Raw genomic sequence first — 27,939 nt, 5'->3', positions numbered from 1 at the left:
ACTGCCTTGTCTCAGAAACCAAAATACCTGAATATAACCCTACTGATGCCATGGTTTCACGGCAAACCTAAAGTACACTACCAAGTTTCGATTACTGATTTAATTGATTATATATGTAGTATGTATGGTTTTTGATTTCGTGTTGTTTGTTTGTTTGTTTGGTTTTCTTTCTTCTTTTTTTTTTTTTTTTTTTTTTTTTTTTTTTTATTTAAAGATTTCAAGTTTTATCAAATTTTCTTTATTATTCTAACTTACTTATTCTTGTCTTTATACATGTTATAATTGGCCTTCAACATATATAATCTGCCCCAAGTACCAGCGGTAGCAGTTCTCATTTTCAACGGCCTTGTCCCCTCAAATCTACCTTGCAGAACCTCCCTAAATTAATAAATGCAAGATATGTTCTCGTCCTGAATATGTATGAACTATTTGCCACAGACGTTAAACAAGCATCATCATCTTGCAACAATGATAAGTCGCAAGTTTTTCAATGTCATGTGACAAAACAATGTTGTTGTCATGTGATATCGGAGTTATAAATAGTTTACAGTTTAAAGAAGTAAGATCAAGTAAAGGTAAACAAATGATTGATTTTACGTTTAATCTTATTATCACACATCTGCAAACCTATTCTTAATATTAATGTCGTATATTGGTTTTTAACAGATTCGATTAGTTCGATTTTTCGTTTTGATTATACGTTTTATTATGCACTTAACTTGCTTTATCTCATGCATTTATACAATACATGCCTTCACATTTATTTAAAATAAATATATAAATGAACCTCGGTGTCATTGTCCGCACCATTGATTGTCAGTTTATCTAATATCATATGATATTAAGTAAACAGTCCGTGAAGTTAGATTAATTCTTACATAAGAGAGTAAAATATGTCTACGTTTAAAATGGAATTAAAATAAATATCGGACACCGAATTATTAATTTATTGATTTGTTCTGAAGCACCTTTTGATTTTTTTTAATCAATCTTTTGTGTTTTTACCAGCGCAATTACCTGAAATTGGGTACTATATATAACATAGTTTACTCAAATTTCTATAGTATCTACTTCATTCGACTGATATTTTACTGATATGCCAGTATGGTATTTTGAAAATATATCTTTTTTTCATAATAATAAGTTTATAAGTGATCAAGTATTCATAAATTTATTAGGGTATAGTAATTTTTGTCTTTTTTTTTTCAGGTCAAAATGAGCTACATTGCAGGTTAGTTATGATGCAGTACATACAATCCTCGTTGTTTCGCAATTCTAGATTCCATCTTCAGTTAAAAAGTTCTGTATGTTTCTTAGATCCTTAAGTGAAAGCTTTTACAGAAACTTACATTAATATCCAATTTTTCATTGCTACACAAACCAAACTAAGATCAACTAAAGCTGGTGTGATCTCCTGCGCTCCGGAAGGGTAAACAAATCTTGCTTCATTAGTAGTTACAACCATCGTGTTACTTCTTTAATATGTAAATACATGTAAGTTATGTTAAGGTATAAGGTGTTGGTAATTGACTTTTATCTAACCCGTAGGCTTTCTCCGAATTATTAAACCTGACTGAATGTGAATCACGTTTTTTAAGTCAAAGGATAGACAAAACAGGTAGAAGCAACATAAAAATTTTGCAATCAAAAAGCAAAACGTACAGTACTGAAAACTAAAGCAACAGGTAAATGTACACCTTTTAAAAAAAGTAAGCTTTAGGTGATATCAATTGACATTCACAATGCCATGAAGCAATGAAAGTTGACGAAAAAAATCATCTAATTCTTGTGGCCTTTGGCTGTTTTATTCTCTTTGATCGGGTAGTTGTCTCTTCGACTCATTCCCCGGTGCTATTCTCATTTCTATTAATGAGACAGCACAATCAACGTTGAAAAATTCTGACAATGGAAAATGACAAAAATGTCAATCATGCACCAAAACTTTGTATTTTCACTTTTTGTGACTCTACAAGTTCCACTATATAGAATAACATATACCGTACCAGACGTAATGTAATTAGTTTGTTTTTACAGAATATCAGTATACAGATGAATTCGAAACAACTCCAAAAATGGTACAAGATTTTAAAGATTACGGCTATATATTAGTTAGGTATATATACGTCTATATAGACTGAAGTGTTACGAACATAATTGTTCATATAATATCTCTTTTAAACAGCTACACAATATTGGTAATAAACTTATTTGTATATATATCAAAGCTGGAATACGAAAGAGTCTATGGAAATCAGCAGATTTGCTGAAAGGTATTATTTTTTTTTCAAAAGCTTAATAGGCGATAACATATAGAGCCCAAATAAGGGATTGACAGACCAGTCGAAAAAGCAGAGAAAATGGACATATTTCAGAATGTATTTAATTTATATCAAGTAAAACCACAAGTTGATTTACTGTAAAACTCTTTTCTAATACATCAAAAGAATTTTAAAGATGAACTCATAATAGACATCATCGTAATATGCTTAAAATTATATACACTAGACGAGCGTTTCGTCTACAAAGTGTCAGTGGTCGTGTGAACTTTGTGTCACAATTATGACAGTAGAAAAAGCAAAGTCATAAGGGTGATATAGATATCAAATACATACTACTCAAATGAATGTTATCAATTTTTTCAATTTATTTCATTTTAAGAAACTTGTATGACAAAGAAGAAGTAGAAATGCTTATTAAAGCAGTTAGTGAAACTGATGCCTTCCTTAAGAATTCTTATCAGGTAAATATGGTAAATGTAACCATCGTTTTTTTAAGTTTTGGTATGAATATATCGTCATTTATAAAAATAATCTTAGCTGCTTACTGTTGTTTCCGTTTGAATGCTGTTTCTATGATTATTGGTTTCTCTTCAAAGAAAATTCAGAAATAAAAACTGCCTTATTGTTCCTGAAACTCATTGTTTCTATAGTTACAAAATAATTGAACTCGGAAATTCAATAGAAGAAGACCCGTTTGTTTGCATAATAATACCAAATTTGTAAATACTTTGCACTGTATAACTTACATTTATATATAAAACGTTAAACATTACGAAAACCGGTTAGGTTTCATCTGAACTGCTGAGGAAAAACAAATTTTGCAGCTTGAACTTCGTGAAAGATCAGAGACCAAAATAAGTCTGTTCGATCAACTTTAAATATTTCTTTTACAACCAACATTGAACGTTTGTTTTCATCAATAGAAAAGTATAGAGTAAAAGTCAATGAGACAGTAACTCGGCTACATAGATAAACAAATCACATTAAGACGCTTTATTGAGTCGACATAAGATATTAGTTTGTGTACAGTTTTGAGGTGTATTGTGATACCGATTTCAGATTTGCTAGTTGTCAATTCTCCTCGAAATATTATCATACCCGCTGAGCAATTTTTCGTTCATCAATAATATCAAGTCGATACATTTAACAGCGTGTGTAACAACTTGTTTAAGTACTTAAATGAATGTTTGCATTTGTTAACAAGACAGAAATGTATGAAAATGGTACCGTATGTATAACAAGTATCCAGTAACATTGTAGATTATTGTTGTTTCTTTTTCTATCAAGGCATAATGCTTATTTGTTTTCATTCCAAGGGTTTCTGGATACTTGTTATACATACGGTACCATTTTCATACATTTCTGTATTCTTTAGCAGTAGCATTTTTCTTTTCTTAATATGTAGGTTGAGAAGGGGGCAAAAAAGGCACCAAGGATAATATGAAGTCACCCAGGAACTGACGTCACAGGTATGGCAGCTAGATGTGAAAAAGTTGTAAACACTTGTGAAAAGGTAAGAACAACATAATTTTAGTATTCTCATGCGTAACAATGCTGAAAACTACTCCATTGTATTGTTATTTTTTACCAAATAAAAAACAGAACAACATCCATTACTCATTACACTCTGCCTAAAATTTCAGTTGAAGCTAAATATTTTGAAAGATAAGCTAAACATAATTGAAGTCTTTGCTTGACTTTATGTATATACATCAATCATATATATTGACGATGTTTAATTTGATTTTATACTTTGGAATGGAATTCTAAATGTTTTTTAATAATAGTTCTGTCGCATGTAAAATTAAGATAAGGAACAGAAATACCAGTTTGAGCGAGAAAATAAGGAGTTCGGGACATATAGTTAGTCTTGAATAGGACATTTCTGTGTCATTTGATAGTGACTAAAAGATGTAGTAATATTTTCATTAGTGGTATTCAAACCAGTCACATTTATTTCCGTATCACAACAATAATAAAAGAAAACTTTCATTAAATCTATAATGTCTATAACATTCCATTGTCATCTGAGACATAATTCATGTAATAGGTAATACCTGTGTTTTGCACATGGAAAACATTGATGCTTAGACCAATTTATCACATGTTAATCAGATAAACTTTCGAAGATTTTAATTGTTACTGCTTCAAGTTAACTGAGGTCATCACACAGTTTTAATAGACGTGGCTATTCAAAACACTGTATGGTCGCTTATTAACACCTGACTTAGCTCAAAATATTTGTGCGGCGCCCTGAAAGACTTTCTACATAGTTGACATGTTTATGATATATTTGTCATAGTATATACTTTGTTAAACATTTTCAAGATACAATTGTTTATTTCATCATGTATAATTATTCAAAATTGGATTTCATTTTCTACTTAATTACAAAATTTTTCTTCAGTTACTTGGAGGTGAAGTCTATCATTATCATTCTAAGTATATGCTAAAAGATCCTAATATGGCGGCACCTCATTACTGGCACCAAGATTATGGGTATGTTCTTTTTTGAGAATGAAAGGAATATGCTCTTTTCTATAGCAGCTTAGTATTAATATTAAGTGCTATTTCTAACAGGTCATTTAAGTGTTGGGTTGTAGCTGGTATTCGTTTTGCCTGTTATACTAGTGGGCTCGTGCATACACTGAAACGGAAATTGAACCTCAAGGGTTGGTTGAACAGCTGTATAGATATATTTGATCCCTAGACTTCTTCCAAAGGATTGTTCTTCTCATGCTACATATAGATTAGGTGATGTTAGATTCAAACATTCCAAACTCTTGTCAATGAGAAGTTACCTTTTGTTTTAATTGAATTAATTATTTGCAATCTGATCGAGAGAAACAATTATGGTCCGACTATGAACTAGACTACGTACTACTATTGTGAAATAACTGACTACTACATGTACTCATCATTGTGGTGTTACTTACTGACTTACGTATGCCATTATTAATTTCTTCAGTTACTGGTACAAATGTGGCAATCTGTTTCCAGACATGATGACAGTATGGGTAGCATTGGATAAAGCAGTCAAACAGAATGGTTGTATGGAGGTACTAGCATGTTTAGATTTATTTGTAACGTGTTGTAGTCATTGTATTGATTAACGGTTGCTGAATTAATAAATGACAATTCCTTAAGATTTGTGCATAACATGTTTTCGAGTGATACACGCTTTCATTAAAATTCGACATAGAAAAATGACTTTAAAAGAATACCCGCTTTGAATAAACGGCTGATAAATATGCAGGTAGGGAAAATTTACCTCAAAATTGATAAAACAAAGTAGAAAATTCCAATTCCAAATAAAATTCATAAGTCGGAAAAAGAAAAACAACAACGTGAACAATATAAATACAGTCCACATATCACTATAACTGAAACTAAACAACGAGCTACACGATTCACTACTGTTTCCACCAATTTGTGTCATTTTAAATCTGTAACCAATATAAGGGAAATAATCTGACACTACGAAAAGATACTTTCAATTAAGTACATCGAGTTGTTTTTTCATGAATTGGACTTTGAAAACATCAAGCATACGATGAAAATCCACAAATCAAAGATAACATAAAATTCAATTCTCACCTAGAAATGTTATAAAATTGAGAATGGAAATGGGTAATGTGTCAAAGAGACAACAACCGACCATAGAACAGACAACAGCAGAAGGTCACAAACAGGTCTTCAATGTCAATTATAGCATGTCCAGCAACTGTACAACCGAACATTATAAGTCCCAAGTCGTAGGACCCTATCGAGACCTCATAGAACATATACTATCATTATAGATTCTTAGTGGATCTCATAAATGTGGAAGAATTGAACACCATCCATTTGATGGACAATACGTCGGTCTGAAATCACGTGTGGACCTGATAAGAGAGAGATGCCCTCACCACTACATGGAAATGAATCCAGGTTGGTGAAATGTATGGGGGGAAAAGAGATTATCGAAACAGATACTAGTGCATGAATTCTATAATTCTTTATTTTAAATAAATTAAATCTTAAATATCTAGAATTAAATAGATTGTGTGGGTAGTTTACTATTAAATACTTTTAAATGTAATGCTGAAACAAATATAATTAAGAAAATGCATGTATAGAAGTATTGTAACTGATAATTTTAACATTAGAAACGAAAACCTACTTATACGCTGATTATCAAGCTCATAAATAGGGTAAAAAAAAAAGATTCTGTGCACAAATCTAAGGTAAGACGACACGATTAATTTGAAATGAAGGAACATGTTTTGAAGTAAATTCTTTTTTCTCTAACGTTTTTGAAGGAGATGCTCTGTTTTTCCACTGCAATACAATTCATCACAGTAGTGCAAACAAAAGTGATTTGAGAAGATGGGCCTACATAATGACCTACAACAGAGCTTCAAACAACCCAACAATGGTACATCATCATCCACAGTATACTCCTTTAGAAAAGGTACTTTAGACTTTTGAAATTGTTTTGTTAGAAAAAAATATAATTGATTACAGACTAAAGCATGGAGTTGTTATGTCGTATATGAACAATTTGCCATCAGTGTATTGAAGACGTATTCCATTTAATTTTAGTGTGTCCGAAATATAAGGAGCTTATAGTAAAATTTATTAAGTCTAGACCAGGTGTGTTTAAATTTATTGAACTTTTAAGTTTGAAGAACATCAAACAGTTAACCAATTTAGGAAAATACATTTTTACTGCATTTTTAAAAGTCATGGACAATATCATAAAATTAACATTCTTTGTCTGTTTACTTGTTTACTTTGAAATTTTGTATTGACAAAGATGAACTGTTAAGTTCAAGGTAATAAAGAATTTGAATTTGACTTTCGATTAGGCCGAAATGTTCTCGAAAACGTCATCATAAAATTGGCTTATTGTTCATCTGCAGTTTGACTGTCTCTCTTTCCTTTACTAATTATCATATGTTTTTCAATTTTTAGGTTGCTAATTCTGCTATCAAAGAATGTACTAATTATACAGATTTGTCAGGAAAGGATTTTATTCATCCTCTAAAGAACACGACGTTAACAGAGTTATACCAGAGATAACATACTCCCACAGACTGAAATCTAAAAATATAATATCAATTATAACAGAGATAATAATTTAATAATCAGTAATATTTAGTATGAGATTTGAGAGACAACTATGTCTAAGTAATTTAATGAGTTTATTTCCTTGTATACATAGAAGCATAGGTTAAAGATCCCGCCATGGGAAGAACACACATTTTATACTGCTAATTAGAAGTTCTAATATTGATATAACACAGTTGTGCTTGATTTGCATAATTATACGGTAGATAATTTATTAATTTTGAATATAAAATGTTAATGTGTTTTAAACGCATTAAACTCTATACTAATACTTTTCTTGGTATGCAAATCAGGTATTTCATAACACTATAGCATCAACAAAATGCATACTGATGTGATATTAAAATTGTGAAAACTATAGTCCTGACTATCCTTCTTTATTATTTACAGTTGGATGGAATGTTGCACTTCACAAAGAAGTTATTACCAATTCCAATAATTTTTCGTCCCAAATGTTTGATCTGGATTGAACTTTATCTACCTTTACGTAGTTACTGCTGCCCGTCAATATCCCATGCAGCGCTTTTGTATATTTGATGTTTTAAAAACCAGTTCATAAACTGTGTGCCACAACTTATTTGCGCATATCATAATTTTAAATTCTGGAAATCGTGTTTTCTTTTTTATCCTAAGTATATAATATGTCCCAATAGAGAAACAATAATTTCTCATTCTTATGGTTTCAAATTTTTTTATGACATTACTGACAGCGTTTTAACTCTTTTAGAAAAAGTGTTATGTGTTCCTTTCTCGTTCTAGACGTCTTTCGGCAGACACGCTTAATGTTTTTATTGTTTATTTTCACATCAAGATTTCCATTAATACCGATTCACGAATTGTGGCCAATCGCTTCTGAAATTTCTGAATTATTGGCAGTTGCGCCTCATTCACATCACGTTTTAACATTTTGCCTCTTACGTTTTGTCATATGACCTCATGACGATTTAGTTGCTTTAACATTTGACCGAATGTTAAAAGCTAGAAATATTACCAGGATTTCAATGACAAAGGAAAGATAAGACTGTTAGCGGTACAAACAACACAAACATTGAAAAATCATGAAGCCTGAACAATACCACTCTCATCAAAACTAAAACTAGAAAGGAGTCAAGTCAGGTATGCCGGAATAAAGCAGTTCCTTATCCGCTGATGGCACATGTCGTTTTGCTCATGGCAAACAAAATTGGATGGTAAGTATTTTTCGATGATGTTTGAATCGAAAAAAAAAATGACGGGATTGTGGAAAAGACACATGTAACATGTCCATAGTATGCGATTCATGTATGTCATAACGCAAAACAAAACCATGAAGGCCTCCTAAAAACTCGACCATACCTTGGTTCAATAGCTCCCTGGTAATCAGCAACTCTCTGAACGAAATCAGGATAGAAAATGTAATCCTCGGATATTATATCAAATTGTGTATGCATATGTAAGTGCTACTGGAAGAATACAATTAAAGATACTAGTAAATTGAAAGTGTACAATGGACAATTCAACTCCTCTCCCGTTAAGTCAATCTTCTGCATCAGGTTCCCTCGTTGAATATTTCTAGACGTAATAGGAAGCTTACTTACCCATATCCGCTTGATTAAGTTTTGCTTGGGTCTGATGCTGTGCCCATAGCCTACAATCGTTGTTACTGTTCAATGAGAAGATATCATATATTTACGTGAAGTTGACAGATAATTGTATTTTCCTAATTAGAGGTTTTCCTTTGCAAATAGGATTTGTCTTTCCTAAAACAAGATATTTAATATCTGCGTTACCAATTCTTTTTAATGAAACAAAACCAAATTAATTTGTCAACATGCTCAATCAGTTTAAGTTGACAGCTCGTTTTCAAGAGGAGAGGACCCAGATTTTGTGATGAATTGACGAGGTTAACGCTTTTGGTACATGTAGCTATAGGTTGAAGTTTTGTTTTTACGGTAGATTTATATTTTTGTTTAAGACAGTTCGAAATGTAAGTGGATTACCTGATATGCTTAAAGTTGTTGATGAAAATTTGTTCAAAATAGAAGCTACAACACAAATAATGCATTATAGAGGAGTTATAATAAGGAAAAGGTGAAATAACCGAACTCTAAGAAAAATTCAAAACGGAAAGTCTCGTAGGCAAATCAAACGCTCAAACACCGCCCCAGACTTGGTACAGGCATTTCTTAATGTATGAAATGGTGGATTAAACCAGATTTTAAAGCTAACTAATCCTGTCCCTTGTATGATAACCGCATATAATTTCATTATATGGAAACTATTTGCAAACCAACATATACGTAATAGGTAAACTTTTCAAAAGTTGGGGTGCAGCAGTCAACACTCTAATATTGTCTAAATCACTACGAAACAAACAACTATGAATTCAATGAAAAACAAAATGATATAAGACACGCTATAGACAAAGGACATAATCAAAATGATAGACAAGTTTACCAAAAATGGCCATTTCACAATAACACAATGGCGGGATGTATAAAGGATATTTCCAAACACGTACTCGACAGTAAAGGTTAAAAAGACGATGAAAAGAACATTTTAACACGTATTGAGATAATAAACAACATCAGTATATAGATTGTATACTCACGACCAAATGTTTTATTTGCGAAAATGATACAGAATATCAATAAAAAGTCAAATAAAAATAAGACTCCGGGGAAAATTCAAAACGGAAAGACTCTTATAAACAACGTCTTGGTATCTTCCAATGAACACACTTTTTTTTTATAGAAAAAGCACAAGACGATGTTTGATCTATCCCGGAGGTATGTGGGTCATTACATTTTCTGCTAAGACACTGGTGACGTTTTCTAGAGTCTGAGTAGCAGCTGCAAGCTTATGTAAATCAAATGAGTTGGGGAAACGTATATCCCATTTCCAGGTGAATAATGTCGATTGCTGCTAAGGTGGGGTTAATTTATAATTTCAAAATTAAAATCTTTTCGTTTGTCATATATGGGGGTACTGAGATTACCACTTATGTCAAATTCTAGGTATATGTCTGAAAATGAGGCAGAAGAAGTCGTATCTCATGAAAATAAATATCTGATTTCTTTGAACTCCAGTTTTTAAAAATCTCCACGACTTCTGAAAATAAGAAGAGGTCTGCAAGAAGAGGCGCACAGTTTGTTCCCATAGGAATTTCGACAATTTACAGTTTATAATAAGATCTGCTAAACAGAGGATATTTGTATGAATAGTTCTATTTTCACAACTATTTCATTTTTTGGTCTGATAATAAAAAGATAAAATCTTAGGGTCAATGTTAACACATAATGATCCTTATCCATAGCCGTCGTTAAAGCAGACGTAACATAATGGAAATACAACCATGGAAAATAGCAGTATAACTTTTCTCGGAGCTGGGGTATTATCATTATTCACCTGGCGACCAATTCGTCATCAATTTACTTAATATCTATGTTTAATCACACTTGCTGTCGAGTTATAGTTTATTAGTAAACAATTGGAGATAAATTCAGGTAAGTAGTATGAAGTCCAGATTTGAATTTGATGTTTATATTGAGTTTTTGAATATTTATCATCTGATTTAAAATAAAATATCCGTAATTGCTTAACTTCATTAGTATTTGGGTTAAGATAGGAGTAGTGAAGAAATGAGTTTACCAAATCTTTAAGACGAGCCTCCAAATAGCTATATATATGTGTCGATTTTCTTGTTATAAATCACTTGTTTTGTAAGGTATGTAAGATAACTGATTGATTTATCAGTTTATTTTTTTCGTTCATTAGCACTTTACATCTAATTTCAGTGTACATATTTGCGTATGAAATGGATACAGTGAACTTGGAGACATTTAATTGCAAAACAGCTTGTATTTCAAAACAGTTTAAAGATAACATTGTTCACGTTTAGCTAAAAAAAAGTGTTATCCTTTGTTCATAGTTTCAAAGTTTATTAACGAAAACTCAGTCGCAGAAGACTGCACAACAGGAACATATTATACACAATATTAATTACAACATAGTTCATAATACAAACAATATACATTTTTAAATTATACATCTTCTGAAATAAGTCTCTGTTTATTACAGTTTTAAATTAGGCAAGCATCTTTTCCACCTTTTGAATAAAAATTGATAGCTTAGACAGCACATTAATATTACAATATTTAAGCATGCCAAGTACTTTTTTCCATTTGGATATTTCAAATAATATGGAGGTATAAACTTCCCCCCTTAAATCCTTAACTTCACAATTGGTACATTTACATATATAGTGGTATACATCCCCAAGACCAGCTTTACAAAGAGGACAAATTCTCTCATTTCGTGGTACATTTCTCCATCTTCCTGATTCGATTGGAAACTTTGTATTACCTACCCTTAATTTACATATATCTACTCTATGACTCCGCCTTAATTTTAACAGATATGGTTCTAAGCAAAACTCTTCTTTAAAGTTTAAATAAAATCCACACCCCCACCTTGATGAGTTGTTTATATCAGAGAACCAGTTTTGAATAAACAACTGGTCCTGGAGACCATAATTTTAATATAATTGAAATCAACTTGCTCCGGAATATTATATAGTTCACTAAAGTCACAATCATTAAACACAGATTTTACATAGTTAAACCACTTGAAATTATAACCTGTATGCTCATGCATGTACCAAAGTAACGTATACAGTTTACCCGATAGTTTTTTGTCATTTGATACTAGCTAGCTTGTGCCAAAAACATACCATTTTTAACTTGATCTGCAATTCAAGTGGAAATATTCCAAGTTCCCCATACACCATAAAATTTGGCGTAGACGATTGCACTCCCAAACTGCGCTTACAAAACTGTAGATGTAATTTTTCAGTATTATTTTTATTCATTTGTATATATAAATGTCTCCTTTATTACTGACTTGGTCTCTAGTTTATGATGGGCAAGGCAGAAAGGATAATGAATAACATTTCTATATTATTTTTGCAGACGTATCTAGAAAAGTATTATGAACATTTTAGGAGGTATGTACTACATTTGAGATAATACATTTTTATATTTTTACTTGATAATAATACATGTAGCGTAAATGATGACATAAAATGAGAGAAAAGCATGGTTTGTTAAAAAATTATGATTTCTAGTATTTATTGTACTTATTTGTTAATGAAAAAGTAAAAAAAAAAAAACACACAGAAAAATAATACATGTAGCGTAAATGATGACATAAAATGAGAGAAAAGCATGGTTTGTTAAAAAATTATGATTTCTAGTATTTATTGTACTTATTTGTTAATGAAAAAGTAAAAAAAAAAAACACACAAAAAATATCGAACTCCAAAGAAAATTCAAAACGGAAAGTCCATAAGCCAATGTCAAATCGAAAGATCACACACATCAAATGAATGGAAAACAATTTTCATATTCCTGACTTGGAACAGGCATTTTTTATGTACAAATTGTCAGAGTTGTTTAAAAGTGTAAATAAAAGGCGAAATAATCAAAGACATATCCAAACTTAGAAGTCGAAAACAAACTGACAATGAAACACATTAAAGAGGGAGGCAAGGGGTTTAACTGTTATGCTGTTATGGGGCAATTTAATTCTTTGTTATCTGTTATTTTGAAAATATATTTGCTGTTAGCTGTTATTGTTTTATTCTTTGTTAGCTGTTTATTTGTTATCTGTTATTGTGATAATGTATTTGCTGTTAACTGTTATTGAAAATTGGAATGTTACCATTTTTTTTGACAGTCAATATTCGGTATAAATTGAAGATCATTGGCCATTGGGGTCTACCACTACTAATATGTTTGTCCCATATTTAGAGAAGGATTCCATCAACATATACCCATCACAGAAGTGAGGTCCAGGACAATTCAAGTATATCTTATGATTATCCTTTGTAATAAATTCCATTTTTTTTTATTAATGTGTATTTAGAATTATTTTAATGTTTTGTATGAGAATAATGTTCCTTGTTTTCCGTACGAACACATTAAATTAAAACAATTCTTAATATGACAAAAAGGAAAACATATGGCCAGGAATATCTGACAAGGATCTCAATTAAGGACTAGGTCCTAACAACCACTTAACCTTTTATATAATATGGTACATAGCCTCAGCTCTGTAATTCTTTTCAAAGCAGAACCAAATGCATTGTACAATGAAAGTTCCAGCATGTACTTGGGTCCGAAGCTGCACATAACTCATTACAAACAAAGATTTATTTCGTTTCAAGCCATTGTTTCCCTACTAAACTATGTATTCTACTTACTAGTACACTTGGTACAATCAAAAACCTCAGCTGATAAAAAATTGTTCAAATAAGGCCTTTGAAAATAGTGGAATAAATTGCTTTTAGAGTGTCAAAATTCGTTCGAAGTACTTGATAAATTGCATGCTTATAATTGGTGCTTTTGATTTTTCTACCATATATACCACTTTGCCTCATAGTTTTATTAAGAAAAATTCACACACCTCATTAAATGGTCATTTAGAAAAAGTCAGAATATTCAAACTCTTTTAGGTCACTTTTCTGATTAGCAACAAAGGGAGCTTCAGTCAATATATATAAACAATACACCAACGTTTCATGAGAACTGCTGAAAACATTTTTGTGTTAATGTCTGAAAACTGGAAAATCACCCCTTTTTAATTAATAAAACCCGTTAACTCGGAAATGTAAAATCTAAAATTTATAAAAATTGAAAGTTACCTCATGTTAATAGATATAAACAATTCACCAAAATTCCTTGCTTTGTGAAAGCATTTTTGAGATATTATCAGAAAACTGAAAAAAACCACCAATTTTATTGAATAAAAACCCATTACCCAGAAACTTAAAATCTAAAATTTATAAAAAAAAACCAAAAAGAGAGCTCACGTCAATAGATATTAACAATTTCCCAAAGTTTAATGCAAATGGTTAAAGAGTTTTTGGAGTTAATGTCCGACATGTTGACAACAGACGGACAACAGTATACCATAATACGTTCCGTAAACGAGCGTATAAAAAATATTATAATATATTGAATAGTAATTTAAACACATTCTAGATACATAAATTAATACTAAAAACATAGTCATAAAAAATGGAATGCATTACAAAGGATTATATCCGTAATAAGAAATACTGATTTGTCAAAGACCGAATTATTTTAATATTTCATTTACTATTATCTGTTTTTGTCCATTTTAATTCCTTGTTATCTGTTATGAGCCAAATCAATTTGCTGTTTTGCTGTTATTGGGACCCCCTTGCCCCCCTCATTAAAAAGACAAACAGTACACTAAAACCAAACATAGAAAACTAAAGACTGAGCAATACGAAACCTGCACAAAAACCCGGATGTTACTGTGGGTTTTTTTTTTTACAAAAGGCAAAACGTGTAATAATACTCTTAGGAAGTATTATTACACGTTTTGCATTTAGTTAAAAACCAATTTGATATTTATTGTAATGCCGTTTTTTTCAAGTTTATATAAATTTCAGAGTACACATTCGTAGATGATCTCAAAGTAACAAACAACATGATTGCGGACTTTCAACAGCATGGATTTGTTATTATCAGGTATTTTTTTCAAGTAGTAAGAAATAAAGAAACAGGAGTAACCGGTACAAAAACCTATACACATGTTGCCTGTTTTACAAGCCATGCGTACTAAATTATCAAGAATGTTTTCAACTTGTTCAGATAGCTTACTATTGAAGTAATAATTCTCATATGTTACCATTCTCTTTAAAACATGTATCGGACTTAATTCTCGTCTCATGTAGGGGCTTTTATAGCTGACTATACTATATGATTTTTTCTCATTGTTGAAGGCCCTAAAATTATCTATAAGGCTTTCATTCTCGACATTTGAACTCTGGTGGATATAGTTGTTTTATTGACAATTATATCACATCCTATTTTCCTATTACCGGAGTAAAGAGAGTTTAGAAATGTAAAGAAACAAAAAAATGCTAAATCTTCACAGATGAAAGCTTGAAATATCGACAGACATAGAAAAGAAAGAATAGTATGACACAATCTATTTAAATGGCATTTTATGTTCAAGTGTCTTTTTCTATTAGTGTATACGAGAGTAACATTTTACCCTAGCATATATCATTGGTAACACGTTTTGAATGTTACTCTCTCGTTTTGAACAACGGTATACTACTGTTGCCTTTATTGCTTTGTTTGTACAGATCCTTATTTGACCAGGAGGAAGTTAATATGATACTGAAGTGTATTACTGAAAATGACGGTTTTACTAAAGAATTGTTTACTGTAAGTATAACGTAAATCCTTCATATTTTGTACTTGTAGTTATTTTTTTCGTTTTTATACTTAAATAAATCAGAAAATTAATAAATCAAGACATACTATATGCTTTGCCAGGACGGCTTATGATGTGATATATTCAGGTTATGGTCAAAGTTGAAGAAGTACTTTACTCTTGCTGCTTCGTGATCTTGCATTATCCTTGACTCCACGTTCCACTATATAGATGGTGTCCTGTCACTAAATAGTTAAAAAGTATGATGACTTAATTGAACACATATATCCCATAGGACCTAGAATAAAGGAAACAATGGATACAGTTGAATCTGCCTCATATCTTGACTTCAAGAAATTGACGATGAGAGTCGATTGAGATAAAAAAAAATTTACGACAAAAAGGATAATTTCAACTAACAGAATAATGAACCTTTAATTCTATTTCTATGTAAAAAAAAAAAAAGGATAGAAATGGGAAATTTGTCAAAGAGACGACAACCAACCAAAGAGTATAAAACACAGCCGAAGGCCACCAATGGGTCTTCACTACAGCTAAGAGCAACATTTTGTTTTCATTAAGTCTTTTCTTCAAATGCTGACATAATATATTGGATGAAAATTTAAGTTTCAATGAATTTTTTCGTCGATTGTTAAAAGTACCAAACGTAAAGAAATTAATTCAAAATAACCTTACGTTAAGATATTAATAACAAAATTACAGATCGTTATTGACTAACTATCGTGAATAAACAGACGTGAAGTTTACCTCAATAAGACAATAAAACCGGAAAAGTCTCAAAAAGGCAATATACTTCAATGGGTGTATATCAGATTTAAAGCTCAATAGGTTTAACAGAAACAACAAAAGATCTGTCATCAAATCCGAATTCTTTATAAGTAAAAAGTAATAACAAAGACCACATGGATTCCTTGTTTCACATTGATAACATGCTGGGGATTCTGAAATATTTTCATAATTATGTATTGTAAAATGATAAAAATTCTCTATTACCCTTGTTTTAATGAATAAGTCTTTACAAATATGAATATATGACATGCGGGATACAAGTTAATGACACAGCAACCTAACAGCAACAGTTATGGATATATCTAAAGGTAAAAATAGTATTCATTAAGATATGTAAAGTATTAATCAGATTTGAAAAAATAACCAGATTTACCCCAAATACAATTATTATATTTGATATACTAGTTGGAAAAAGGAGAAATGAAAACTGTCCGTACAATATGGAACCAGCCAGGCACTGATGTTACTGGTATGGTAGCTAGGTCAGAAAAGGTTGTTAATACTTGTGAAGCGGTAAGTTGTACTTTTATAACGAACACATAGACACAAATGAACCACCATAAGAACGTTTTAAAATATTTTGGTTACTATGTGGTATCAATGATCGTACATTTTAGATTCTATAAGACATTATCGTCACAATTTTGAGCAAGTTGGTATCAAATAATTAACAATTTCAGAAAATAAAATCTCCCATTCATGTGCCATCTTTACATTTCATAGTTGTTTCAATGCATAGCCATCATATTAAAAATATAGCTGAAGGTTGTGTAGCTTATTTCCTTGCGAATTAGAAGTTGATAGGCTTAACCTAGAGTTATGTTTAGTTTAATAATATTTATTCATTGATAGCGACAGAGATAGACGTTCCTGCTCCAATGGAGTTAAGCCCCATTGTAACTTCGAATATTCCAAATGTTTTTGTTTCAGAATTTTAACTGAAGTTTTTAATATCCAAATTGTATGAAACTCATACGAAATGATAAGAACAAGAAGACAGAGTACGCAATTTGAAATATGATGCATGTACCGTTCAAAAGTACTAGAACACACCCGCGAAATCGCGGGCACATACAGCTCGTGAACTGTTGTAGGATGATTTTTTGTAAAATATATTATGTATGGAGAATTTCATAAAAGGTATCAAAAGCCCTCTCCCTTTTTTCAAAGTCCTATATTTGTTTCCTTTCTGTTAAATTCAATTATTTTCGTGTTTCTGGCCTCAGACCACAATTATTCTTCACTTTTGCTATACTGCTTCCCAAATCGAAAAATATATTCCCGGATCCCGTAAGGACCAATCCCCAAATCCCGAGCTTCAAAATACCCGATCCCGACGCCCCGAAAAAGGTCCTGCCTCCCTGTAATCTCTACCTTACTTTCATTTTTGCCAAATCACTATTTTCACTTTCAACAATAAATTGTTATGCCTCATCTAGTCTGTGCATCCGTGCGTTCGTTCGTTCGGTCGTCCGTCTGTCCCGCTTCAGGTTAAAGTTTTTGGTCGAGGTAGTTTTAGATGAAGTTGAGCATGTTTTACTTATTTTAATATATATGCAAGTGATATGACCCCTTAAATAGTAAACATTTCAAAGAAAACAGTAGACAGAATCAGGGACATTCTATACTAACATAGAAAGTCCCTGACAGAATACAGAGAGTCTCTGTATATTAAAGTAGTATAATCGTAGTTTACATGTAGATAAACGCGAACAATAGTTGTCCTCTCTAAGGAGGTATAATATATAGTTGTGGTTCTTGCGATCTTTACACCATGAAATGAAACGCGAAAAATAATTGTCCTCTCTAAGGAGGTATAATAGTTGTTATTTTTGCTATCTAAACACCATGATATGGAGAACGCTCTGAATGGCTTATTTATTTTTCATTTTTGTTATCTATCATACGATTTTTTTTTTTTTAAATGTGTCATGTTTTACTTATTTTAATATATGTGCAACTGGTATGACCCCTTAAATAGTAAACAATTGAAAGAAAACAGTAGACAGAATACAGAGAGTCTCTATATATTAAAGTAGTATAATCGTAGTTTACATGTAGATAAACGCGAAAAATAATTGTCCTCTATAAGGAGGTATAATAGTTGTGGTTCTTGCGATCTAAACACCATGATATGGAGAACGATTTGATTGGCTTATACATGTTTTAATTTTGTTATCTATCATACGATTGGTTGTGTTTGTGCATGTTTCAAACCGGAAGTCTTATATATGACTAAAAGTCAGTCTGATGACGGAATCATATCCGGACTTTTTTTTTGTCGTTTTTCTCCCAAAATAACTCAATCTGAATAATCATAAGAATGGATGACAAATGCGACTATGCATGTTACCTATAGGACACAGAGGCATGATGATTGATTTATTGTGGAAGGAAGAGAAGCGACACACAAAATGAGGTCTTCTCGTTTAATAGTATAGATCCTTCTAAACTTAGAAAATTACAAATGGAGGCAATCGTGTCCTCAGACACATTCTTCTTTTATTTATTTCTAATTCAGCTTTTAGGTGGTGATGTTATTATTACCATTCTAAGTTTATGCTTCTTTTATTTATTTCTAATTCAGCTTTTAGGTGGAGATGTTTATCATTACCATTCTAAGTTTATGCTTCTTTTATTTATTTCTAATTCAGCTTTTAGGTGGTGATGTTTACCATTACCATTCTAAGTGTATGCTTCTTTATTTATTTCTAATTCAGCTTTTATGTGGTGCTGTTTATCATTACCATTCTAAGTTTATGCTTCTTTATTTATTTCTAATTCAGCTTTTAGGTGGTGCTGTTTATCATTACCATTCTAAGTTTATGCTTCTTTTATTTATTTCTAATTCAGCTTTTAGGTGGTGATGTTTACCATTACCATTCTAAGTTTATGCTTCTTTTATTTATTTCTTATTCAGCTTTTAGGTGGTGATGTTTACCATTACCATTCTAAGTTTATGCTTCTTTTATTTATTTCTAATTCAGTTTTTAGGTGGTGATGTTTATCATTACCATTCTAAGTTTATTTATTTATTTCTAATTCAGCTTTTAGGTGGTGATGTTTACCATTACCATTCTAAGTTTATGCTGAAAGATGCTAAAATTGCTGCTCCACACTACTGGCATCAAGACTATGGGTAAGCCTTTTGTTACAAAGAAAAATATCATTCATAATTCAGAAATTCGACTAATGTTCGGGATTTACAATGGCAAAACAGTTGAACCTTTCAAATTATCTGTTATATGTTATGCACTATCACCTATTGAAGTTATTTTATGCAAAAGTTTATAGGTTTACACTGATGAAGTCAAACTATTTACCCATCAGACGTTTGCTCGCAATTTTTCAATGTTTTAATTCAATGGACGGTTTTTAGTTTGGATCCTCTGTGTTAAAGTTGTTCATTCAAAATTGGTGCTTTCTTATTTTACAAATTAAAACAGTTGCCATGTTTATATAACTTTTGGCACCAAAATTCACGATGATCTGGAACCGTTCATAAAAACGGTTTTAGTATTGTTTCATCGACAGTACATTATGTGACAAGAAATGCAACTGAAATCAATTTCACATTGTTTCCAGCAACCAAAAGTTGTACAATGATCTTTCTATGTTCATTAATTGATTACATTTGTAAATTTTTTTTTAACCCGAATCTATGAAATATATAAGTTTTGACTGAACTTAAAAATACAAGAATATTCTAAAGAGATTTATGAGATTTGAACATTGCTAAACTGATGTTGCCTTATCATAAATAACACACTCATTTTAAAATAGATATTGGTATCATAACGGATGTCTTTATCCAGATATGATGACGGTTTTTGTTGCTTTAGACCCATGTACGAAAGAAAACGGCTGTTTAGAGGTATATTTTGTATTTAACTGTATTGATTTTTGCGGAAGATTGATATCTTCATATAAAAAGGTCATTTCATGTTGGCTTGGCTTCATATTAGAAAATATGTACGCATTTATCAATATCTGTTACATTTCTTAATTCATGCATAACGAGGGTTACAATGAAACTACCCTTAGTTATAAAAAATAATAGAAATGAAACAGGATGCAAAGGAATTATTTGACATTTAGAAATCCACACAATTTTTTCTGAGCAACATTTAACAAGGAAAGCATGATTTCAACAACATGGTCGTCATGTGGTTACAAGCTTTTCTGGCTATTCCTCCTTCAGGAACGCTTTAAGCAAATATTCAAATGCAAAGGATATATAAGAACCGAAACAGTTGAAGTGTAAGATAAACAAAAAGGACATAAAAAAAAGCCAATAAGTTAAATGAAATTTGTTTTATAATGATAGTAAATAATTTCAAACTTAATGATTGTCTGAACTCTCTTTTTTGCAGTTATGTGAGTTGAATAATAAAACAATACAGTACGTTTTGTAATGTTTACTTGGTACAATAAGTAAAGATTGCTTGTATCAATCTTTTATACGATTTTGATTATAAAAACTGTACATTATATGACATTGTTTATCATTATGATTGTCAACGATATTTGGAAATAAATCCTGTATTTCATGAAAATAACATTGCTCATACATGTCATAAAGATGCATTTAAAGTCATTACTATAATTTATTATAAAAACTAACATCAATAAGATTGAAAATGTTTTTAAGATTCTTCCTGGTTCTCACAAATGCGGAAGAATAGAGCACACTCCAATTGATGGTCAATTTGGGGCAGATAAAACACGTGTTGACGCTATTAAGGAAAAATGTCCATTAATTTATGCTGAGCTCAAACCGGGTTAGTAGTAATGTTTCAATAGTAAACCCTTCGTTTACAATTTCCTATCTGACACTCAATATATATAATCAAGAAAGGATAAAAAAGAATTTTATTCGACGATCGCATCCAGCGAGTTATTAACAATGTATCATTATACTTTCGTATAACAAAGTATAACAAGAATTGAAATTATTTGGCAAATCTGAATTAGTTTTCAGATATTCATAATGGATAAAGCATTATTCAATGTAAACAAATGAACTAATGATAGTTCAGAATATAAATTCGGGATATACGTCAAACAAAAGTGAGACAACTGGTATTTCATTGTTAACTTCGCAGACGAAAGACAACGATTGTTTTACACTATCGAAACCCGCAGCACGTTTTTTTTTTTTATATTAACAAAGATGTTAATCTTTTTCTGTGTTTTACTTATAATTTTTTCACATTTTACTTATCTGAACACAGTGTACCTTCAGTTTGATTTTCTTCTTTTTCAAATTTTATAAGTTTTCTTTTCTATCGAATCCGTGCAATTACAATTGTACAATTAGCCACAATCAGTTTCATCTTAGAATTATAAAATACTCATTTAATCAAGTATGATGATAGTGATATTTCCAATCATATCAATATGCTCCGTCCTGTGTTTATATTAAAGGAGACGCCATATTTTTTCACTCGAATGTCCTGCATCACAGTAGTGCCAATCGAAGTAACAAGAGACGATGGGCATATCTAATGGCGTATAACAAAGTATCAAATAATCCAGTCATTGAACATCATCATCCAAGATACACTCCTCTACAGAAGGTACTAGTATATATATTTTTTGACAATCAATTTATAATTTCAAATAAATGATGCGACGAGGTGATAGCAAGTACAAAATACAAAAGTATAGACATGTTCAAAGGTACAATTTTGATTATTTTTAAAAATGCCGTTAGTTTTTCTCGTTTGAATCGTTTCGCATTTTAATAGCCGGTGTGATTGTTTCTTATTGTTGAAACCCATACGTTGGCTTATATACCACTATTTATAAAACTCTAGTCGATTGTTTAAGCATCGGCAATCATATCACGTATCCTTGTTTTTAAAAGAGTGTTGTTGTTTTTCATATTCACTGCTTAAGGTTTATTGTTATCAAAAAAGCTTTGGCAGCCAAGTTCATTCACGTTGAATTCACTCAGAATTCAGAACAAATTTATTACCTACTTTAACATCTGTCAAAATTTCGTGCGTCAATTTCAAACGAAAGACAATAGAATTGACTGCTATTTAGTATGTGTTTATTACAGGTGCCGAATTCAGCCATTAAAGAATGTACTAATTTCACAGATGTGTCCGGTAAAGACTTTATCAACCCATGTAAAAATGAGAGTCTTGTGGATGGATACAAGGAAAAATAGAAAATTTAATTAAACTCGACTTTCGGAGTTATATGTAAAGTATGTTATGTACAATTATATTAACTGGACGATTTCCATTACCAAATTTGATTAAAATTGGTATTCATGATACATTGTATTATTTCAAAATAGATGTATGTAAATTACTGAAATATTTTATGTGTCTTTACTTTAGTTTTGTAGTTGTTTCCAACCGTCAATTATCAAATGATAAGATTTATAACCTTGACTGGATAATTTATCTTTCATATCAAAACCGGAAGTATAAAACTGCATAAATTCACTGTTATGTAAAACGTTAATCTTAAGTAGCTTTGCAAGTATTCCTATGAAACAGTCTTCCATTCTGATAATTTTTGTAAAAGGTATGGCATAAGCAAGCTTTTTCACTACTTTCATATTCGTTAGTGTGGTTCCTCCATGTATATATGACGGCCAAAAATCAAAAGGATATTCTTCTAAGTTCGTAAAATATTTCGAAGATTTTGTTCGATGCGGTTGTTTAAATCTTAATCTGTGGCCAACGATTTTATTTTCTGTAACACCAATACTATCAACAGCAAATTGATTTAAACGTCTGGTATTAACAAAACGATCATCATCTAAAAAATGTACATACTTTGTATTTATATTACGTTTCACTAACCAATCAATAGAAATGGTCGTTTTATACACTAGATTATCATATGTGTCAGCGAAACTGAACTGGAGAATATCGCCATATTCTTCATTTTCAAAATCAACGAGCGGTTGTAACCGATCTACGTATCCTAAAACGAACATCGTTTTTATACCCAGATGTATCTGTGCTCCCCAAGTGTTTCGAATAGCGATCCTCTGGTCAAAATTACCCACAAATGACTTTACAATAAAAACCATATCAAAACTATCACATACTCCCTTGCTACAAAACTTGATAGACGGATCTTTCTTTATGACATAATGTTGAGTAACATTGTTCAAAGGCTTTTCTGTAGTCTGGCCAGTTGTCCCAATTTCGTGAACTACGTCGATTACATTGTTTAATGGAAACGAAAACTGGAAAACGTAAAATTTTTCTCCAGTCCAACATCTTCTCAACATCAACATTGCAAGAAGTATGGCAAATGTGCATAGCCATGTTTTAAATCTGAACAAAATAAATGGTATTTATTTCTTGCATGTAAAACAAATTTCGTTGTAGATAGGGGCAAAATATAGCACAAACAACATTTTCAAAAAGTTTAAAAGAGTGAAAAGGTATATTTTAACAAAACGCTTTTGATTAACAGGTCAGACAACTGATGTTCTTAAACCCTACTGACTGTCATTAACAATTTCAAAATAAAACGATGACAAAGATGTAACAAAATGGATCTTTATATTAATTTAATACCAAACAGAAAACAATAAACTTGCGGCAAAGATGGTAAACCACAAACATAAGATGCTAAAAGTTTGTTTACAATTAATCAATTTATGTCTCTTCAGTGATGTTAGGGGTCGAAACAGAATTTGAAAGGCCATATAATTTATCAATTAAGGATAGACTCTTGAATTTTAAAGAGTCACATTAGGATGACTGGATTATATAAACTGGAGGGAAAATATAATACAAGCCCTAACAAAATAAATATGAACAAGTCTAAACTGAAAACACCGTTCAAACCTATGATTGCGTTGGATAAAATTCGGATCTTTTATACATGTGCATGTAACAATGTGTAAAACAAATTTCGTTATATAGGAATATAAATACAGCACAAACAACATTTTCCAAAAGACCAAAAAAGTGAAAAAGTATACTTTAAGAAAACGCACTTGACTAACTGGTCGAACAACTGGTGTTCTTAAGCCCTGCTTACTGCCATTGACGATTGCCAAGTAAATTGATCACAATATGTAACAAAATGGATCTTGATATTGATTTATTAACAGAAAACAATAAACTTGCGGCAAAAATATTTTATTATACATGATTGCAATACCACTTTTGTAAAAGTATTATACTCACCTCAAATTGTGTTTCTTTATAAGTGCACATACATTTATTTTACACATAATCCTTCATCAAAAATTTTATAGTCTTTGAACCACTTGTCCTTTCTATGTCAATATTTCATTCGCTAAAACAGTTTATGACTACTTAACAGCGGTATACAACTATTGCCTTTATCTAACATATAAATCACTCTTGTTATACACCATTAGATAAAAAAAAAAATCTTTTAATGTAGTGCATAACTCTTCAGAAAGATAACTTTGTAAACAAAATAAGTTGAAAATTTTTCTCACGTTTTATTGTTAAGGATATCTCAAGCTTCTATATGATCAAAATTCGTATTTGACAAACAGCTATACGACTAATGATTTTTTTCCCACTAACGTCTGTGGTACATTTTTTTGGAAATTTTTATATTTTTGTCACAGGTTCAAAGTAAATATCTTGTCAGAGTTTTATGAAAATTAAATGAGCTAAATGAATTTTAGTCAAGGTGATTGGTACCACCTAAATGAATACACGAAAGACTTGTATTTACTAAAGTAAGGGTTTATTTAAACATAAGTAGCTAGATGTCATTGATATTAAAAGATTTTGATGGAAAAGACAACCGTGGACCAACCGACTGTATAATTAATGCAAGTCACAAATATAGTCGAGTCATTCTAGCCAAAATATGAACAGGTTTAAACTTATTGCAACAGAATGTACTTCAAGTTTTTCTGGCTGATTTATATGTATTGTGGAACATTTAAAAAAATTGAAAAAGTTTGGAAAAAGGCGAATTTTGAATTTTGGGTGAAAACCTTGGATTTCAATGAGATCCAGCTCCTTGACATTCGCCACATTCGATGGAGAAGAGAGCCGCCATCACACTGACTTTTTTCCGTTTTTGTTCATTTCAATCGCACAACGATCATCCCTTCCCCAAATAACATCTGCATGACTAGACTTTTATGCTGTTTGCATGAGGGCATTTGGATTAAACATTGAACTGGGATGACTACATAGTTAATAAGTAAATATTTCGGACTTATCTTCATATAAACTATTTGACTAGCAACAAAGACAGCGCTGAAACAGGAGCTGTGAAACAATAATAATGACATCATCATCAACTTTAATAGCCGATATAGAACTTATAATTACGATAATGGACTTTTCCTTCCTCAGAAAGGAAAATTTATCAAGTGTGTGTTCATCAACTTTTGTACATGGGGTGAGGTGAAGAATGTTAAGCATATTCTTAATAAGCTATTATGTCCAAGGAATATTTTGTGGCTTGTACATCAAGACTTAGTGAAATATCTACTGCAGACGATCGATTCATCCTAATTATGCAAATAGAATTATTTTACTTGTGATCCTCGTATTGCGACCTGGTCTATCAAGCGTTAGAAGCATTCTTTTCTTTTTTTTTTCTGTCGCACTGTAGTTAACAATTGTGTTATGAATAATGAGATCAACACAGATTTCGACTTTCAAATCCAACAACGGACGGGAATATCAAACAAGATTAACGCATCAACCAAATTAGCGCTTAAGGAGATAACCCAAAGCATGAAAGACTGGTTGTAAAATATTAGTATTAACGCTGGCAGTTTTCAATTAAACAGTTGGATTTTTTGAAGAAACCTTCTTGATGAGTGACGAAATTATTATTTTAAAAAGTGCCGTATAATGTTCGACAAGATAATTGATGTGAGAGCTGTGTCTATTAGGAGATGTGTTCTAACTGCACGTGCAATAGTTAGCCTTTCCACTTGTCAATGAGTTACTGCATTCGGTGCATACACTGCATATAAGCTCATTAAAAACAGGTCTTTCCATAAAGTGACCAATACCGCCTACAAAACTCATTTCGAAATGTAAACCGTCAATTCTTAATATAACTGAAATAAAAGACTGATCAATGGTTTATATTTTATAATGTGCATTGCCTTCTAATAGAGGGGTTGATCAAAATTAATGTCAACATAGGTGAACAATATTGAGCTTTTGCTTGCTTGTTTATGAGATGAGAGTGGAATTTATTCATGTGAGATCACTAAAATACATGTTTTTCTTTGGCATAAAATAACATATGACTTTCCTGTATCGACCATATTCCACTCATAACCCATAGTTTCGAACTCTGACTGTAATGATGGTGTTGGTTGCATCTTATTATAACCTATGTTTATCTTCGCTAATTCTGGGACTTCCTTTAGTGTCGGTGACAGCCTTGGGCAGCTTTGTCAAGTCTTAATCCTAGAGTAACAGCTGCAATCATGCACATACCATGATATGTTCCACGACTATCCAAAGTTATACACTGCACGTAAGTGTCATTCCCAATATATGTGTCCGTTCTGTCATGAGCAGTAGCAGTAGCATAAAGTTGAAATCTTTGAAACTGTGTTTAAGAAGAAGCTATTCTAAGAGTGTTCAAAGTGTCCAACAATTAAAAACCTTGATCCAAAGTGTTGATGCATTTTTAAAAACACTGAGAGCGAGTTGTGGCGGTGCAGTAAGTGTTTTTGGTCGAGTTGCCTATAATAATAGCTTGACAACAGATGCAACAGTGTCGTTTTGACTAAATAATGCCCTTATGTAAACTTACATTTTTAATGTTCTTTGTAAAGATTTTTGTTTGCGTCAATTTAAATAATAGCCTGACAACAGATGCAACAGTGCCGTTGTGTCTAAATGATGCTCTTATGTAAAATTTCAGTTTTAATGTGAAGTTTTATGTTTGTGTCAATTTCTCAAACACCTAAGGAAATACTTCAAAGATAATTTAGATATTTTAGATTTTTTGTCAAATCTATTTATAGTGAATTGGGAAAAAGTTATTACAACTTATATTAATCCCTTTCCACTTAGCTGGTGCGAGTGCTGTCTTGTAGCGGCATAAGCTTGCTCTTTTCGAAAACTACATGGATGTCTTTCACGTGCTAGAGATATATCTCCTTCAGAATGACTATCATCGTTTCTCAAGAACAAAGTCACAAATGGTGTCAATAGAGAGACGAAAATTCATTCCCTGAAACTTTCTAACTACTACACCACGGCTTTTTATATACTTCTCCAAAATTGTCTGGCAAAATATAATGCTCAAGTCACAATGATCTGCATATTACGGTTGAAGATTTTTGTAATTTACCCTGTATATCTAATTCAATTTCGCAGAAACGAATGGAAATAAAAGATTATACCTGGTCACTTAGCTATTAATTCAAAAGTTCCTGCAGCTTATTTGCACTAGATTTTGTAAGACAAATGCTAATGAAGTGAAACCATTAGTTTTAATCTTCGCAGGCAATAGTGTCTAGTCTGGCTGCTTTTACGCATATGAGTACTGTTTT

General features: G+C 31.4%; 2 protein-coding genes and 1 long non-coding RNA gene across 3 annotated transcripts; 2 read left to right on the top strand and 1 right to left on the bottom strand.

Annotated features, from left to right (window-relative positions):
- The first annotated feature begins 504 nt into the window (after nucleotides 1–504).
- LOC143064560 (L-proline trans-4-hydroxylase-like) lies at nucleotides 505–7,751 on the top strand. Its single transcript, XM_076237468.1, has 10 exons — nucleotides 505–575; nucleotides 1,210–1,231; nucleotides 2,035–2,113; nucleotides 2,659–2,740; nucleotides 3,685–3,792; nucleotides 4,687–4,778; nucleotides 5,248–5,338; nucleotides 6,080–6,209; nucleotides 6,581–6,732; nucleotides 7,236–7,751. The coding sequence occupies exons 5-10, from the start codon at nucleotides 3,751–3,753 to the stop codon at nucleotides 7,341–7,343; spliced, it is 615 nt and encodes a 204-aa protein (XP_076093583.1). The 5' UTR covers nucleotides 505–575; nucleotides 1,210–1,231; nucleotides 2,035–2,113; nucleotides 2,659–2,740; nucleotides 3,685–3,750; the 3' UTR covers nucleotides 7,344–7,751.
- Nucleotides 7,752–10,682: 2,931 nt separating this feature from the next.
- LOC143064559 (L-proline trans-4-hydroxylase-like) lies at nucleotides 10,683–22,763 on the top strand. The gene is made up of 10 exons (XM_076237467.1): nucleotides 10,683–10,876; nucleotides 12,341–12,375; nucleotides 14,851–14,929; nucleotides 15,553–15,634; nucleotides 16,839–16,946; nucleotides 19,481–19,572; nucleotides 20,217–20,307; nucleotides 21,085–21,214; nucleotides 21,861–22,012; nucleotides 22,501–22,763. The coding sequence occupies exons 2-10, from the start codon at nucleotides 12,360–12,362 to the stop codon at nucleotides 22,609–22,611; spliced, it is 861 nt and encodes a 286-aa protein (XP_076093582.1). The 5' UTR covers nucleotides 10,683–10,876; nucleotides 12,341–12,359; the 3' UTR covers nucleotides 22,612–22,763.
- LOC143064561 (uncharacterized) lies at nucleotides 22,714–24,749 on the bottom strand. Its single transcript, XR_012975276.1, has 2 exons — nucleotides 24,605–24,749; nucleotides 22,714–23,740 (listed from the first exon to the last, which is right to left on the bottom strand). It is a non-coding gene; the product is annotated as an uncharacterized LOC143064561 (long non-coding RNA).
- Between the last annotated feature and the right edge of the window lie 3,190 nt (nucleotides 24,750–27,939).

Source organism: Mytilus galloprovincialis, chromosome 2, assembly GCF_965363235.1.
Source record: "Mytilus galloprovincialis chromosome 2, xbMytGall1.hap1.1, whole genome shotgun sequence".
In the NCBI taxonomy this organism is placed as follows: Eukaryota; Metazoa; Mollusca; class Bivalvia; order Mytilida; family Mytilidae; genus Mytilus; species Mytilus galloprovincialis.
This window is presented reverse-complemented; position numbering and strand designations above follow the sequence as displayed.

What these genes read in the sequence shown, in the direction of transcription:
- LOC143064559 (XM_076237467.1), top strand. An exon ending in CATGGATTTGTTATTATCAG is followed by an intron (nt 14,930 to 15,552) that starts GTATTTTTTTCA and finishes TTGTTTGTACAG; the next exon opens with ATCCTTATTTGACCAGGAGG. An exon ending in GATACACTCCTCTACAGAAG is followed by an intron (nt 22,013 to 22,500) that starts GTACTAGTATAT and finishes TGTTTATTACAG; the next exon opens with GTGCCGAATTCAGCCATTAA.
- LOC143064560 (XM_076237468.1), top strand. Translation starts at nt 3,751, where the DNA reads ATGGCAGCTAGATGTGAAAAAGTTGTAAACACTTGTGAAAAG. An exon ending in TTGTAAACACTTGTGAAAAG is followed by an intron (nt 3,793 to 4,686) that starts GTAAGAACAACA and finishes ATTTTTCTTCAG; the next exon opens with TTACTTGGAGGTGAAGTCTA. An exon ending in CTACATGGAAATGAATCCAG is followed by an intron (nt 6,210 to 6,580) that starts GTTGGTGAAATG and finishes ACGTTTTTGAAG; the next exon opens with GAGATGCTCTGTTTTTCCAC.